General features: G+C 33.4%; 1 protein-coding gene and 1 pseudogene across 1 annotated transcript; one reads left to right on the top strand and one right to left on the bottom strand.

The window, feature by feature from the left end:
• Positions 1-7,191: 7,191 nt before the first annotated feature.
• Positions 7,192-7,785, top strand: LOC106776825 (annotated as a pseudogene).
• Positions 7,786-9,688: 1,903 nt separating this feature from the next.
• Positions 9,689-18,305, bottom strand: LOC106777546. The gene is made up of 9 exons (XM_014665151.2): positions 17,970-18,305; positions 17,058-17,255; positions 16,515-16,612; positions 12,293-12,380; positions 12,007-12,210; positions 11,319-11,575; positions 10,570-10,660; positions 10,270-10,483; positions 9,689-10,142 (listed from the first exon to the last, which is right to left on the bottom strand). Exons 1-9 carry the CDS (start codon positions 18,135-18,137, stop codon positions 9,928-9,930), a joined length of 1,533 nt encoding a protein of 510 aa, XP_014520637.1. The 5' UTR covers positions 18,138-18,305; the 3' UTR covers positions 9,689-9,927.
• Positions 18,306-19,130: the final 825 nt, after the last annotated feature.

Below are 19,130 nucleotides of genomic sequence, written 5' to 3'. Positions count from 1 at the left end.
CTTAGAACTGAAATTGAACACTTAATTGATGGAATTGAGTTGTTTGTAAATGCATGAGAATGAAGTGGATGAACTCTAGTCTTGACAAATTGTAAATACACTATGTTAAATTCCTTGCACACCAACTGTTTGATAAAAATACCAAAAAGAGTTTCTTGTGTTTTTGTGCACTTTTATGTCTAATTGAGTTATGAAAGGAAGAATTGTCATGTGTTGCACAAGTCTCTTGGGAAAACGATTTGGTCTTACCAGTTTTCTAACTCTTTGCTTCAATTTTCTTCCTTGCTGCTTTGACTATGGTTCTCGACAACTAAAAAGGTACTTTCCAGTTCCTATAACATGTATATTCATATTATTACATGTTTTCAGTTTTCATGTCGATTATATTCCACTAATAAGAGTTCTTTTTTTTCATGGTTACCGGAAACTTGACACCCTTTGCAAATTTTCCACCTCAAACTGATCAAAATTCATTCAACATAAAAGAATTACGACTTTTATGTTTAGTAGTCTTTATTGTCTGTTTAATGGTATTTGTAATATGGTATATGTAATGTGTAGGTGAAATGTAGGTGAAGTTGTGCATCCTCCTGTGCGATAGAAAGAACTGTGCAATATCGTTCACTAAATCTCAAACTATTGTTCGCTGAATCTCAAAGTGTTGTTCATCAAGTGCTAACATGGGGTTGTTGTGTTTTTATTAGGCACTTTAAAATATAGTTTCTATGGAATTTAGCATAAACTAAACCCAAAAAACTCATATAATATTTTTAACTATGCCCTATTCCACATCTACACTTAACCACCACAAGTTGTCAACATATACTTCATTTGATTCCATTCCACCACTTTTTTTGAGATAGGTAATGTTTTTTATTAAACCATTGTACAAATAGGTTTATAAAATTTCCTAATTCTTTTTTATCTCTAGTGTTGTGGGTAAGAAGGTTTAATTAATCAAATAATAGATAATAAATGGGTTGGTTTGAAAATAAATGAATTACTGGTTGTAGAATATTATTCTCGTCAAACTTAAACTTAACTAAAATAACAAGAGTTTTTTTTATGAGGATTTTCTCCTATTCATATATCATATACATGGATATGCGAAAATTTTTATTCCTTGCCCACCCGTTATCCACTATTTTTTGTATTACCGAAAAATGAGGAATAAAAAGTTGTCCATATCAACTAACAATATTTTATGCAGTAGTGTATACAATTTCAAACTTTGCTAAATTGAGATCATAAATACATCACAACACTCTTCACATGAATGCACAGAAAAGTTAAGCATTATATATCAAAGGCTCTCCAACCATGAAGGCCATTGTTTTCTTACTCTTTACTTCAATCTTCTTCCTTGCTACTTCGACTATGGCTTTCAACAACTCAAAGGTACTTTCTAGTTCCGATAACATGTACATTCATATTATTACATGTTTTTTGTATTAATGTCAATAATACTTCACTAATAAGAGTTATTTTTCATGGTTACAAGAAACTTGGCACCCTTTACAAATTTTCCTCCCGAAACTGATCAAAATTCATTCAACATAAAAGAATTAGGACTTAGTCTTTATTGTTTGTTTATTGGTATTTGTAATATGGTATACGTATCGTGTAGGTGAAGTTCTGCATCCTATTGTGCGAGAGAGAGGACTGTGTGATATAACTCACTGAATCTGATATTGTTGTTCATCAAGTGCTAACATGGGGTTTTTGTATTTTTATTAGGCAGTTTCAAATATTGTTTCTATGGAATTCAACTGAAACTAAACCTAAAAACTTTTAAAATATTTTTAACTATTGCCTATATCACATCTACACTTAACCACTACAAGCTGTCAACATATACTTCATTTGATTCCATTCCAGCACCTTTTTTTTAGATAGGTAACGTTACCATTGTACAAATATTTTTTAAAAAATTCCTAAATCTATTTATCTCTAGTGGTGTGAGTGAGAAGTGACAATGTTTTCTGTAGTAGTGTATACAATTTTCAACTTCGCTAAATTGAACTTATAAGTACATCATAACACTCTTCACATGAATGCACAGAAAAGTTAAGCATTATATATCAAAGGCTTTCCAACCATGAAGGCCACTTTTTCTTACTCTTTGCTTCAAATTTCTTCCTTGCTACTTCGACTATGGCTCATGACAACTCAAAGGTACTTTCCAGTTCCTATAACATGTACATTCATATTATTACATTTTTTCCGTTTTCCTGTCGATAATATTCCAATAATAAGAGTTCTTTTTTCATGGTTACAGGAAACTTGTCACTCTTTGCAAATTTTCCACCTGAAACATATCAAAATTCATTCAACATAAAAGAAGTAGGACTTCTGTGTTTAGTAATCTTTATTGTCTGTTTGTATTTGTTTTATAGTATATGTATCGTGTAGGTGAAATGTAGGTGAAGTTGTACATCCTCCTGAGCGATAGAGAGGACTATGCGATACCGTTCACTGAATCTCAAATTGTTGTTTGTCGAATCTGAATGTGTTGTTTATCAAATGCTAACATAGGGTTGTTGTGTTCACTTTCAAATATTTTTCCTATGGAATTTAGCTGAAACTAAACCCAAAAAACTCAAAAAATATTTTTAACTATTTCCTATATCACATCTACACTTAACCCCCACAAGTTGTCAACATATACTTCATTTGATTCCATTACACTACCTTTTATTTGAGATAGGTAAATTTTTTCTATTAAACCATTGTACAAACATTTTTATAAAAATTCCTAATTCTTTTTATCTCTAGTGGTGTGGGTGAGAACTAACAATAGTTTCTGCAGTAGTGTATACAATTTCTAACTTCGCTAAATTGAGATTATAAATACATCACAACATTCTTCACATAAATGCATAAAAAAAGTTAAATATTATATATCAAAGGCTCTCCAACCATGAAGACCACTATTTTCTTACTCTTTGCTTCAATCTTCATCCTTACTACTTCGACTATGTCTCTCGACAACTCAAAGGTACTTTCCAGTTCCTATAACATGTACATTCATATTATTACAAGTTTTCTATTTTTATGTCGATAATATTCCACTAATAAGAGTTCTTTTTTCATGGTTACATGAAACTTGGAACCCTTTGTAAATTTTCAACTTGAAACTGTCAATATAAAAGAATTAGGACTTCTGTGTTTAGTAGTCTTTATTGTTTGTTTATTGGTATTTGTAATATGGCATATGTATCGTGTAGGTGAAGTTGAGCATCCTCCTGTGCGAGATAAAGGAGTGTGCGATATCGTTCACATAATCTCAAATTGGTTTTCATCAAATGCTACCATGGGGTTGTTGTGTTTTAATTGGCACTTTCAAATATTGTTTCTATGGAATTCAGTTGAAACTAAACCTAAAAAACTTTTAACATTTTTAACTATTGCCTATATCACATCTAACTTAACCACCATAAGCTGTCAACATATACTTCATTTAGTTCCATTCCACCACCTTTTTTCAAGACAGGTAACGTTTTTCTATTAAACCATTGTACAATTACTTTTATAAAAATTCCTAATTCTTTTTATCTCTAGTGGAGTGAGTAAGAAGTGACAATATTTTCTGCAATAGTGTATACAATTTTCAACTTTGCTAAATTGAGATTATAAATACATCACAACACTCTTCACATGAATGCATATAAAAGTTAAGCATTACATATCAAAGGCTCTCTAACAATGAAGGCCTCTGTTTTCTTAATATTTGCTTCAATATTCTTCCTTTCTAGTATGACAATGGCTCTCGACAACTCAAAGGTACTCTCTAGTTCCTATAATATGTACATTCATATTATTACATGTTTTCTATTTTCATATCCATAATATTCAACTAATAAGAGTTCTTTCTTCATGGTTACAGGAAACTTCGCACCCTTTCAAAATTTTCCACCCGAAACTGATCAAAATTCATTCCACATAAAAGAATTAGGGCTTCTGTGTTTAATAATCTTTATTGTATGTTTATTAGTATTTGTAATATGGTATATGTATTGTGTAGGTGATGTTGTGCATTCTCCTTTGTGAGAGAGAGGACTGTGGGATATCGTTCATTGAATCTTAAACTGTTGTTCATCAATTGTTACCATGCTGGTCTTGCGTTTTTTTAGGCACTTTCAAATATTGTTTCTATGGAATTCAGCTGAAACTAAACCTAAAAAAGTTTTAAAATATTTTTAACTATTGTCTATATCACATCTACACTTAACGACCACAAGTTGTCAACATATACTAAGTTTGATTCCCTTCCACCACCTTTTTTTTAGATAGGTAACGTTTTTCTATTAAACCACTGTACAAATATTTTTATAAAAATTCCTAATTCTTTTATCTCTAGTGGTGTGAGCGAGAACTGACAATATTTTTTGCAATGGTGTACACAATTTTCAACGTTGCTAAATTGAGATTATAAATACATCACAACACTCTTCACATGAAAGCATAGAAAAGTAAAGTATTATATATCAAAGGATCTCCAACCATGAAGTCCATTGTTTTCTTACTCTTTGCTTCAATCTTCTTCCTTGCTACTTCGACTACGACTCTCGAAAATTGAAAGGTACTTTCCAGTTCCTATAACATGTACATTCATATTATTACATGTTTTCTATTTTCATCTCATAATATTCTACTAATAAGAGTTCTTTTTTCATGGTTACAGGAAACTTGGCACCCTTTACAAATTTTCTACTCGAAACTGATCAAAATTCATTTAACCTAAAAGAATTGGGACTTCTATGCTTAGTAGTATTTATTGTGTGTTTATTGATTTTTTTAATTTGGTATATTAGGTGAAGCTGTACATCCTCCTGTGCGAGAGAGAAGACCGTGCGATATCGTTCACTGTATCTCAAACTGTTGTTCACCGAATCTAAAGTTGTTGTTCATCAAGTGCTAAAATGGGGTTATTGTGTCTTTATTAGGCACTTTGAAATATTGTTTCTATGGAATTAAGCTGAAACTAATCCTAAAAAGCTCATAAAATATTTTTAACTAATGCCTATATCACATTTACACTTAACCACCACAAGTTGTAAATATATACTTCCTTTGATTCCATTCCACCACTTTTTTTTTGGGATAGGTAACGCTTTTTCTATTAAACCATTGTACAAATATTTTTATAAAAATTCCTATAATTTTTTTTATCTCTAGTGGTGTGGGTGAGAACTGTCAATGTTTTCTGCATTAGTGTATACAACTTTCAACTTCGCTAAATTGAGATTACAAATACGTCACAACACTCTTCACATGAATGCATAGAAAAGTTAAGCATTATATATCAGAGGCTCTCCAACCATGAAGGCCATTGTTTTCTTACCCTTTGCTTGAATCTTCTTCCTTGCTACTTCGACTATGACTCTCGACAACTCAAAGGTACTTTCCAGATCCTATAACATGTACGTTCATATTATTACATGTTTTCTGTTTTCATGTTGATAATATTCTATTAATAAGAGTTATTTTTTCATGGTTACAGGAAACTTTACACCCTTTGCAAATTTTTCACCTGAAACTGTTCAAAATTCATTTAACATAAAAGAATTAGAAGTTTTGTGTTTAGTAGTCTTTATTGTGTGTTTATTGGCAATTGTAATATGGTATATGTATCGTGTAGGTGAAGTTGTGCATCCTCCTGTGCGAAAGAAAGGACCGTGCGATATCGTTCACTGTATCTCAAACTGTTGTTCGCCGAATCTCAAATTGTTGTTCATCTAGTGCAAACATGGGGTTGTTGTGTCTTTATTAGGCACTTTCAAATATTGTTTCTATGGAATTCAGCTGAAACTAATCCAAAAAAACTCAAAATATTTTTAACTGTTGCCTATATCACATTTACACTTAACCACCACATATTTTCAATATATACTTCCTTTGATTCCATTCCACCACCTTTTTTTTTTCTGAGATAGGCAACGTCTTTTCTATTAAAAAATTGTACAAATATTTTTATAAAAATTCCTATAATTCTTTTTATCTCTAGTGGTGTGGGTGAGAACTGGAAATGTTTTCTACAGTAGTATATACAATTTCCAACTTCGCTAAATTGAGATTATAAATACGTCACAACACTCTTCACATGAATGCATAAAAAAGTTAAGCATTATATATCAAAGGCTCTCCAACCATGAAGGCCATTTTTTTGTTACTCTTTGCTTCAATCTTCTTCCGTGCTACTTCGACTTTGACTCTCGACAACTCAAAGGTACTTTCCAGTTCCTATAACATATACATTCATATTATTACATGTTTTTTGTTTTCATGTTGATAATATTCTACTAATAAGAGTTATTTTTTCATGGTTACAGGAAACTTGGCACCCTTTGCAAATTTTTCACCCGAAACTGTTCAAAATTCATTTAACATAAAAGAATTAGAAATTTTGTATTTAATAGTGTTTATTGTGTGTTTATTGGTATTTGTAATATGGTATATGTATCGTGTAGGTGAAGTTGTGCATCCTCCTGTGCGAAAGAGGGGACCGTGCCATATCGTTCATTGTATCTCAAACTGTTGTTCGCCAAAACTCAAATTGTTGTTCATCTAGTGCTAACATGAGGTTGTTATGTCTTTATTAGGCACTTTCAAATATTGTTTCTATGGAAAGAAATAGGACTTATGCGTTTTGTTAAATATAGTGAAAAATTATATTTGGAATTAATCTCCCTTGTGTTAAATACACACATAGGGTTCTCTATTTATAATAGAAGAAATATGGGCTAAGTCCAAAATACAANTAAGAAATAATAACAAACTAACTAAAGATAAAAATATAAAGATAAAAGATAAATATAAAATAAAGATAATATATCTAACACTCTCTCTCAAGCTGGTACATACATATGTATCAAGCTTGTTACTAATATAATCCATCAAGACTTAGTGAAAATATTTGTTTCTGCACTCGAGTGACACCAAATTGCTAATGATTTGCAAGACGACATGAAAGACGAAATACCAACCCAAAAGACCTCCCCTGAGCAACAAATTTGGAAGGTTGCTCCATGTAAATCTCTTCTTGCAAATCACCCTTGAGGAATGCCACCAGTGGATAAAGAAGTAATTGTTGGAGAGCCACCACGGCTCACTCACGCAAAGCTCACACAAAACGCATTGTGTTCCTACGTCGTTCTCTCCAATTCTCTGTTTTTTGCGTTGTTTTCGAAAATGGTGAGCGCTACAGTAGTTCGTAACATCGTCGACATCATAGGAAATATCATCTCCTTCATCTTGTTTTTCTCACCAGCCCCAACTTTCTATAAAATTATAAAGTAGAAGTCGATGGAGGAGTTTAAGCTTGATCCCTACATCGCTACGGTATTGAACTGTGCGTTTTGGGTGTTCTATGGAATGCCATTTGTGCACCCAAACAGTCTTTTAGTGGTGACCATTAATGGCATTGGACTTGTTTTTGAGTTCGTCTATCTTGCCATATTTTTCATCTATGCAACCAATAAAGGACAGAAAAAGGTGTCGATTTACTTCTGGTCGAGGCTATTTTCTTTGTTGGAATCATTCTTATAACACTGCTGGTACTGCATGGCACTTAGCGAAGGTCGTTGATTGTTGGTATCATCTGCGATGTCTTCAATGTGATGATGTATGTCTCTCCTCTTACAATCATGGCTAAGGTTATCAAAACGAAGAACGTGAAATACATGCCATTCTGGCTCTCTGTGGCGAACTTCCTTAATGGTGTATGTTGGACCACATATGCTCTAATCTACCCCCTTCGACATCTATGCTCTGATACCATGTTAAATATAGTGAAAAATTATGTTTGAAATTAATCTCCCTTATGTTAAATACACACATAGGATTCTCAATTTATAATAGAAGAAATATGGGTTAAGCCCAAAATACAAATAAGAAATAATAACAAACTAACTAAAGATAAAGATAAAAGATAAATATAAAATAAAAATATTATATCTAACATGTTTAATAGTCTTTATTGTCTATTTATTGGTATTTGTGATATGGTATATGTATCGTGTAGGTGAAGTTGTGCATTCTCCTGTGCGAGAGAGAGGGTTGTGCAATATCGTTCACCGAATCTCAAATTGTTGTTCGTCGAACCTGCAACCGTCGTTCGTCATTCGCTGTTCCTTTCCCTGCAATTGCCGTTTCAAAGCATCATTGAAAGTCCAAATCACCGTTGACGTGGGTTTTGTAAGTTCTCGCCCTTCATTTCGGGTTTGCTTTGTTATTGTTGTTGGGTTATTTTGAGTTATTTTCAATTTTTAATTTCTTTATTCATTTTGGATTGTTTTGGTTCTTTAGTTTTAAAATTTTAACTTTTGACATGCAAGGTAAAAACCATGTAAGTAATTGTGTCATATTGAAAAATTTTTACTTCCTTTGAATAACGTCTTTTAATGTTTGATTTTGTTTAAAATGTTTTGAAGTTTCATTTGCAGCCGTGGTATGAATTACAACATGAACACCACAAATCCAAGAATAACCAATTGGTGGTTTGAAATGAAGAACATCTACTCCCAAAAGGTTGAGCAATGTCCACGTCACGTTCGTATATGAGTAATAACAACTTTGAAATCACCATATATTTTGAACCTTTCTCACAAAGTAGCAGGGAATCATTGATTTACTATGTCACTAAATATCCTAATATCTCCTTATTTGCAGTAAAGTTGACTAAATCTCAATCACAAGGAAGTCATTTGATATGTCGTCAATAGTTTAATTCTTTTTAGTTAACATAAATGAACATCACAATTTAATTGTCTTTAATTTGCTTCTTAAGTAGGACATGCAAAGTAGATTCGTGACCTTAATAAAAAATAAAGGCTTGGCAGAAGTTATGATTCTATTCTTGGCCATGAAGATGGCATAATGTACAAAATTCTAGTTTCACAGTCCCATAATTCAACAAATTTCTAAATCTTTTTTATCTTCAAATAACACTAAGAAACAATGAAAATGTTTTTATTTATTTCAAGAAAATAAAAATGTATATTATAAATTAGTTTCGATAATGTGACATTTGTATACTAAGAACAATTTCACCCAGTCTTGTAAAGATCTGACCATCATAAGTCATAAGATTTATACCACCATTATCAACAAAACCAACTTTTTGTACTATTATTTGTAACAAAACATGATACACCAAACATTTGCTTTTCTTGATTTTATTTTCTTGTTTGAGGCTTAAAACCTTGTTTTCGACGTCAAATGTTCTTTGTCAAGATCAAATTCTTTTAGAAGATATTTCAATTCATACAATTTAATTAATGATCACCCTATTTACACCTTGATGTCATCATTACAATATTTTGGGTGAATTGGTATTTGTTCCGGTTCTACTAACACATGTAATCAAGAATAGGTACTAAATTTGTCTTGAGAAGAACATGTCATTAGAAATTATTATTTAATAAGGACCTAATCCTGTAATTAGTGTTTGGATTGTAAAAAGGGTTAGAACATGGCAGGCAAAGCTTTCAAAATCTTTGCATCAGCCAAACATAATTTAGAGAGTTAGTTACCTAATATTGAAGAATTCACAGAACTTCCTCGAATTAAGATCCGCAATCTACTTCAACAGAGTGATCAATTTTTCTTGTAAACAGAACGCAAAATGGCTACCACACCAATAAACATGTACACATCAATAATTCATTCCAACTTGGACTACCACAAATGACGGCAAATAATTGATTAAAAATGTGTAACACGAGTGCATATCTAAAATATCTTCATATATGATCGACTGAATTGAGGAATTAAAGAATAAAACGGTTGCGAGAATCAATTTATCAGGACAAACTTGCCCGTCACTAAGTCTAAAACCGACTTAAACTATAGCATAGTTGAGTTGAGTGGTGTATCATTTTTCTAATTATACTGTGACTATTTACAAATAGGAACGTATATAAGTGTTCAAGCAGCATTCATTGAGGTTGAAATGAGAACGTGAGCTAAAAATTGCATTCCTTCCTGGATTTTGCATACCGCTGTGGTTTGATCAGCTCGAAGGTTCTCAGAGAAGGCATTGGCTTTTTCCTGAACTGATGATGCGTGGGGAACAACTGACTGAGACTCAGTAGTAACAGCTTTAATGGCAGCTTGATAGGCCTCCGCTACATCAGATATGCCTGATGCATGCCAAATGTCGAATTATAAACGGCTATGAGCAGAGAATAATGGAAATTCAAGGCATACAAATACAGCAGAATACTTTAGTGTGATTATAATGAAGGGTGGAATCAGTAAACAACCGACCTGTAATAAAACTGTGAGAAACTGCTTCCACAAATCCTATCATTGTTTGGGCATTTACTCTTATGATATTCGCTTTTGCAGTAACGTCTTCCGGCCACTCAATGTGTGCCTTATCATCATCTGCTTCATCCTCAGTCTTATTCGCCCGAGAAATGATGGATTTTCCAAACACTAGAAGTTGGGACACAGCAAAACAGCACATTTCAGACAGTCTCTGCAAAGAAAAGAAGCCCCATATTATTAACTTTTACGAGAACCTCATACGATAAGAATAAATTTTTTCCATAATATGTATCGTACATGAACTCCCTCAGAATGAAGTGATTCCAATCTTGCAGTAGTTCTCAGAACTACATCATTAGCAGCTAGACCAGTTAAGGTATTAGTGAAACTGCAACAAGAAACATCAAATATAGCATATAATATAATGAAGTAAGGAGGGCTTCCTTAATCTATATATGCCAATGGTGAACAAGCATAAACTGTAAGGGGTTAAGATATTGCAGAGATGTAATACTACATAAAACCATTTAAGCTTTTGGAATAGTTTATTCACGAGAGCCTTCTATGGCCAAGTGTTTTGGACTCTGTCCTTGCTTACCACCCTTCATTCCAATAACAAAATTATAGATGAAGTGTAGCTGTGCATTATCATCCAAGAGGCTCTTGGATATAAGGGGATGAGTTGGATGTAAGTAGAACCATTCATGGGTCTTCACCTAATGGCTTAAGCTTTTGGTATAGTTGGTTCATCACACTTGTAGTAAAGTGATAGACAAACAAATTTCAAACTTTGTTTGCTTTTACATATGACCGTATGTATATGTTATCTATCTTATCCTGCATACAAACATCCAAATTAACCACATCAAGTAGACTTTCTAAATTCGTACAATGACACACTTGCAGATAGAACTTTAACCAATTTTCCTTAGGATCATAGATATGTAATATTTTAGTATATGATGAATAGACCACTTTAAACTCGATTTTATGGCAACAGTGGTAGGTGAATAAAATGTCAACAATTATGTGGGACGTTAAATTACCCTGCGGCCATTTCAGCAGCCTTGCCAACGCTTGAATCGTGTAAGTTCTTCATCTCATCACTGCTTCCTTCATTTCCTCTCTTTATCGTCTTGCCTTTGTTTGAATCACTATTACTGCTATCAATTTCAGCACTCAAATTAAAAATTTGTTGGACCTCTTTAAGCTTCCCATCGTATATAGACTTATGTTCAGCTGACAACTTAACTTTTCTTCGGTTAAATAGCATGGCATAATGACTAGACAAAGCCTCCAGTTCCTGAGTAAGGCAAATGAAAACATTTTTAAACCACAATCTAAAACAACACAATTTAACACATCAAGTGTTGAAATTATAGGAATTAAGGAGGAGGGAAAAAGAGAACAAATTATTAATGATATGCAGTGATATGGTTACAAAAACAGTGCACCAACCCTCTTCATACTAATATTAGATTTCTAATTCTATAACAAAACAAGGATACAAATCATGAAATATGAAATCACTTCTATGGGATTTTTTTTCCAATCAGGAACTCTCCTCCAGAAACCACTTTGAGCCCCCTGACTAATTCAATGGATGGACTCGATTAAGAAAGCAAAGAACTCTCCTAGAACCTATTTCACTCATTCATGAGTTGAAACTCCAGATTACTCTTAAAGACGCAGAAATTATATTATGAGAAAATTTCTATCTTTTAAAAATAATACCTCCAATTGCTCTGGACCTCCATAAATGTAAAAGCATCGATCAAAAGTAACTTCCTCTGATAATTGATCCTCGTCATTTTGTTCTTCACCTGGTTTTTTATCCTTCTCAACCTCAATTCCGGTTTCATTGATTAATAGGTCCATTGTCTCCTTACTAACATATTCAAGCACTCGCATTCCCTTTGCAGTAAAAGCTCTTCCTGTCTGTATCACAATGAATAAAAATATGCATGTATATCTGTAACTATTCATAACAAATATCAAATGATGAGAAAATTCTCCAAACCTCTAACAGAGAAGATGCATTAGAACCTGCAGCTCCTGGCCCATCATGCTGTGAAGACCCTGAAAGGTTTGCAGCAGAATTTTCGAGCCTACAGAACATAAAGACATTTAGCTTCATAACCTTTAAACAGAAAGTCTGTTATATGATAAGAAGCTACCTCATCTTTAATGCAAATAGTGAAGCATTCTAAAATTAGACCATGATAGGTGATTGCAGGATTATAATAAAAAATTAAACATTTTTCTTAGTCAACAATGTCAGCCATTAATTAAATATAAACCAGACAGGAAGAAACGAAGAGAAATTAAAAATATAGCATATTTGAATCAAGCAAAGGCAGTGGAGTGGTTTTATGCAATTACAATACAGATATATCTGTACCAGATATTTGAGGAATGCTGAAAACCTGCATTATCAAAACGGTGTATTGATAGGACGTGGTAAAATAAAAATATTATTAATGAAAGTAGAGAGAGCCTGAGCTCTTGCGAAGATCCACCAAAACGTAATCTCCCAAAGCAGAGTGTGAATGAACATATTGTAGAATATCCATTTGAAAATTAGCTTATATATTGTTAAAAGCATAATACATTATTCCATTCAAAATGACAATAAGAAAAATAAAACATATATACACAAACAGGAGGTTGCATTTAAAACATAACTAAGAAAGTGGGTCCAGCATAAAATGAACATGTGTAGTGCCTCTTAGTATAATAACAGCCAATATCTAAATTCCAAAAAACATCATGGAAGAATATCCAGCCCAAAGAAAACAAAAAAAAAATATATGCATTATCAGTATAAAATATTTACATTTTCAATCAACCAGAAATAAATGTTTGTATGCAACTTTTAATATAATCAAAGTAGAAGTCTATAAACTTATCATGCATGACAAGTGATTAGATGACAATGTAAAAACCTTACACTTTTAGAGCCTTGACTATTCACTCAAAAAAAAAAGGTAACTATAGCAGTAGAACCCGCAACCAAAAACAAAAATGCAAAAAGAAGTATGACATAAAGAAGATACAGCCAAGGCATATATAAATATTTCAGTCCAAGTCACCCAAAGAAGATGAAGATAAAAATGACATAGAAGAGAAGATAGCAAGCAGGTCAAGTAGCACGCAGAGAAATCCTCTACCAGCAAAACCCAGACCAAACAAATGAAAACAGAAAGAGCAAATGAAGGATGATGAGGGGAGATTTTTTATTTAGTAAAGATTTGACAGTCATTTTCCCCATAGAAATGACAGCCGAGATATTTCAGCAAGGCATGGTAAAGATGGCAGCAATCTCTACTCGCTATCAAAATGCCTCAAGCAATTAATAGCCAAGCACAAGGGCCTGTACACCACTAAATGCTATAAAGGTCACTGGAAAAACTACCACTCACAATTATGAGTTCATCAACAAACACGGCAGTTACATTATGATCTTTCCCATAGTTCGTGATTCCAATGTCAGCTGTAATGTAACATGGATTTTTGCTGAATCAATGGGATCACCAAGTAAAATCATATAATCAGTATAATTGTGTGATCACACGATGTTTCATGTAAACCTACCTTTCAACTAAAACCCAAAAATCTGTTGGCAAGCACAGAATTCGAATCAGCTCCTTTAAATCTGATATCATGATCCTGCCTCCTAGGAGGTGACAGCCCTGTGGTTTGTGAAAAACATCCTCATATTCAACCAAAATCTGCAATATGCTCTCTGGAATTAGTTTCTCTCCCCTGTCTTCTTCCATAGTGGCCATCTTACATTCAACCAAGAAAACCTCCTCTTCTGGTTAGAGGCTTCTTATGGTTCTGTTTAGAGTGGCATCCACTATACTCAAGGAAGGATTCTCCTTGTATCTTGTATTTCTACCCTTCTATTTTGACCTCCAGTTAGTTTTTCAAAGTTAGCCTTGATCTCTCCCAACTCCTTTCAACCATTCCATTCCTAGCACTACATCCACCCCATCTAGAGTAAACAAATAGAATTTTTATGTAAGAGATGGACTTTGCAGAGCATCAATCTATGTGTAGTCTCCAAAATGTAGGACACTTGGGACGCAGATCTATATATTAGATCATTATGAATTATTTAATCTAATAATCAATATTTATATACTTAAAATCATCTATAAACAAGATTAGTCAAATATAAACATTCCCCACCCATACCCAATATTGTGTTGTGTCCTACATTGGAATTTTAACTACTGTTTCAGCAATAAAACCATGTGATGCTCCACAATCAATTGACACCAGAATCATTCTCCCCATAATTTGAATGTATTCTTAGAAGTCAGCCCTACCAAACTTTTACAATCCAAAGTAGTTTGTGCTGGCATCCCTTTCCATTGTATCTCTTCTTTCCTATTCATTTGTTTCATCCTTGATATCCTCTTGCAGCAACATAGTCCTCAATTGGTTGTGCTATGGAAGTATATAGAAAGACAGGGGGAAAAGGGGATGAAGGAATATGAGAGGGGGATATATAGACCAGAGAAACAAGTCCGGCTGTGTATGAAAGAGTGAATATATGTTTTCAACGTGGTACTAGTCCCTTACTCATGCAAATTGTTTATGCTAAGTCTTAGTAACAAAAATACACATCACCAAATATTATACAAGTCCATTGGAGACAATCTAAATGTTCATTGAATACTTCAAAATGACTAGTTCCCTTGTCAAATCCCTGAACATGTACCCTTACATAAGCAAAGAGGTTATTTCGAGATTCAAAATCATGACCTACATGGAAAAACTTTATTGTTATGGCAGGGCTGTTCTCAGATTTCATTTATTTCATGCCAACTACAACAAAGCCTTTTTTACCACTAGGTGAGGTTGGTTACATGGATCACATGCACCTTTTAATTTAGTTGAAGACCAAAGTTTCAGAGATATTATTTACCTTGAGTTCTATTTTAACAAAATCCTCCAATGTCCTCGGTCACCTTCCTCTCCTCTTCATCGACTAAAAACCATACAATCTAATCAAAGTGGGAATGTAAATTTAAATTTCATTTCACATTATATATTATATTTTATTATTTACAGAATTCTTCTATTTCTATATTTAAAGTATTTTTAGTAATTATGTCAACATGTATCCTAGATGTCCATGCAATTGTATGCATAATACTAGGTACAACAGGCACCATTATAATTTCTACATTGTGTGTGCCCTGCTTCTTTCTACATGCAGCACAAGCCAATATTGAACCAGGAGACAGACGACCCAATGCCTACATAAGCCATTCCTTTCTATTTTATGTACAAAGAATAAGCACCTAAGGACAGGAGAAGGGACAGAATTAATGCCCGAAGCACCTTTAGTACCACAATGAACATTCAGAACAACTGCAACTCAATGTATAATTCGATTCCATCAAATTCTAATTTTATAATCAAGTGCAACGGTGCAAGTAGCACAACCAACAACTTTCTGGATTTCAGCTACTTCTTAGATGGTATCTTATCCTCTTCTATTTTAATTCTTGTCTCCCTTCTCTGGTAAAATTACTTCCTTTATACAAAAAAAGAATCATAAACCCTAACTAACCAAGACTAAACAAATTTTGACTAAGTAAGATGGCTTTTAAGAAATTGCAGAGTGCAATAACCCAACTACACTGAGTAGATCCATACACAAATCATAAGATAACATCTCACCCTCAACAAAAGACACAGACATCAATCTATCCCATAAGTGTGTAACATCAGGAAATAATATGACAAATTTATTTATCCATAGCACTCTTAATCCTGAATGTCGGTGCAATAAAGAGTCAACAAGAGCACATGCAGTATTGTAGATGAGGTAACATGATGGATGAGTAAACATAAGATAGGAAATATATTAGAGAGAAAGTAGAGGTGGAATCTATTGGAAAAAGATGGTATAATCTCAAATGAGGTGAACAGAACCAATTTATTAACTACTACATACAAGGATTAACAATAGTAGCAGTTTGCAGGTTCTTTTGTCCACAGTGAAGAATACATTTGTTCACTTCTTAATTCATGTTTAAGAAAATTGCATAACACCATACCAACACTAGTCGCATACTCACAAGTAGCATACATGCTTATTTCCATCAAAATATCAACATATCACCACCAGAACAATGACCAGTTACTAGACATACAAAACAACCTCCACGTGGGTCAATGCTAGAATAAAAATTTAAATAAACAAATATAGCAATGAATTATACCGCTGAACAAAATCAGTGCTCCCTCTCCAAGCATTTCCTAAAGCACTCCAAGCTCCAGATGCAAAAGTCTCCACAGAGCTATCAAAAGCTTTCAAACCCTATACTCATTAAGTAGCTTGGGTATTAGTGTTTAATGTATGAGTACAGACAACTGAAAAGCATAAAATTTGCATCCAAACGCACAGAATTATTATTCCCAGGTAGTCAATTGTCCCCATTAAAAATGTTACTCACTGTTACTCAAAACCCATAACAATAATGAGACAAAATCAAACCTATAGGCAAGACCCAGAGAAGCATACTCTAGAAGCTAGATAGTACTAGTTTCAACAAACAAACAGCAGAAAAATATCCGTGTAAAAGATGAGCAAAAGGATAGTGAACACTGAATAGGAAATCTGCATATTTGCCGAGGCAAAGACATATGAATAAATTAGCATAATATGCAAAAGACCTAAATGGTCAAATCCAAAAAATTATAGCATCCAAATTGCAAATTAACCCACCCCAACCCCCCAAGGAAGTGTATCTTTATGTGCTTGCCTGGCTAAGTAGTGAATCTTCACTAGCTTTCTCCAATCTGTCCAGAGCAGATTTTCGCAGTTTGGTATCCTCATTGTCACTTTCCTTCTCAGCTGCAGAATCTTCGGTCCCTTCATCCTCTTTGGAAGATTCTGAATCTTCAGCTTCATTTTGCAACTCCGCAATGCCCTTTGATGCTGTCTGTGCAACTACAGCAGCCTGCATTTCAAAACCCCATTGATTCATAACAAATAATTTGATACCTTTCTAATGATTATTCCTAATAATCTGCCAAATCCAAATAGTTTCGAAAATATTAATGCCTCTACTTTTTCATTCAATATTATCAATTTTAAGTAAATAAGATATGATTTATTAGAAGAATAAAGCATAAATATCATTCCCACGCACAACCATATGGGCTCCAATTGAACATCGCCCTTACATAGTCTTCTTCAATCATTCTTTCCAAATAATCCACAACAAATAAATAATTTCCAAGACATCAATACATCCACTTCTTCATTCAATATAATCTATTAAGACAGAATTTATTGGAAACATAACATCAACCCCTTTTCCACGTACCCATGTTTTACTCCAACCAACAAAAAACCCTTTTATAGTCCCCCTTCGAATATAATAAAATCTAAACACTGTGAAAGCCTTATGTTGAACTTGAGAATTCGACACTGTTAAACTCACTACCTAAATTAGTAAGAAAAAACTGTCAACCAAAAACAGCAAATGCAACGCATTAAGGCCCAGTTGCATAATAAAACTAGTCCATAAATTAAAACAATAACAAAAAGGAAAAATCACACTAAATAACACAAATCAACAACAAATTCAGAGATTGAAAGAAATGCGTTGGTTGACAACAAAAATATTAAACAAAATGGCACATCTCTTTTGTGGCGTTTCAAAACGCACATTGCGAGAGATCTCTTCGGCGGCAACAGCGGCAGCTTTCTGAAGATCGGAGAGAAACGAGAACTGCATAAAGCCCCACCCTCCCGACGACGGTTTTGGCAGTTGTGATTCTGGCGCAACCTCCTTGTCGTCGTTTTGCTTACTCTCGGACTGAGTTTTGTCGTCCATATTTTTTCTCTTTGGTGGAGATTCCAATGAGAGATTTTCGGGAATTGGTGAAAGAAATGTGAACTGAGTTGTGGGATTGTTGTTCCTTACGCTATGGTATTTCGATCTGTTGTGTGTTCTGTCTTTTTGGATATGGGTGGAAGATGCGACTGTGTTAGCAGAGCAATGCCAGATGTCGTTTTCGAGCTTTTAAGCGTGTGAACGACGAAACAAGAGCACGTCGTTTTTACGTTATACTCAGTGTTTTGTTAAGTGAGTTTTTTTGGTGTGTATAATGAATTAATGATTAATTAAATAATAATCAACTTTAGAATTACTGTCTGGATATGATATGGACAAGTTCAGAGAATATATAAAAGACTGGTTTGTTTATTTTTCAAATAAAAAATTTACTTTATTATACAGTATGCATGTGTGTTATTATTTTTATAATAATAAAATAGTAAAAAATTATAATTACAAAAATAATGTTTGATCTTGGGGAGTCTCTAGGGTAGAAATCTCAAATAGGTTTTTCAGTTTTTTTTTTTCATCTCAATTGGATTTTATTTTTATAAAATTGTTCCAATTAGACATTTGTCATTAAATTGGGTCTTAGTTTTTTAAATGATGTGGTTCATATATTCTCTTAGTTACATGGATTTAAGTTGTTTTGAAATAAAAAAAGTTGGGAAAACTTTATACAATGTATAACTTATGAATTTTTAATTGCTTCAATACCTAATAAAAAGGAAATGTAGATGTTTTTCGATGTGTTTGTTCAAGGATGTTCGTTGTTCTTGAAGTAATACAGATTTGAACATAGCTCATTCATGTTCGTCTTCCTCATGTAAAGTCCTAATCTCATTTGTGGTGGTGGTGAAGGATCTAGGATTGATGGTATATCACTCGTTTGCCTTTGTGGAGAGATATCTGTTTTAAGAACTGTGAGAACTCCTAAGAACAGAGGGAATCAATTTTGGAGCTGCCCTAAGTACAAGGTAAAAGAACATA

This window comes from Vigna radiata, chromosome 11 (genome assembly GCF_000741045.1).
Source record: "Vigna radiata var. radiata cultivar VC1973A chromosome 11, Vradiata_ver6, whole genome shotgun sequence".
NCBI lineage: Eukaryota > Viridiplantae > Streptophyta > Magnoliopsida > Fabales > Fabaceae > Vigna > Vigna radiata.
Note: the sequence above shows the minus strand (reverse complement) of the source record. Positions and strands in the feature narration are given on the sequence as shown.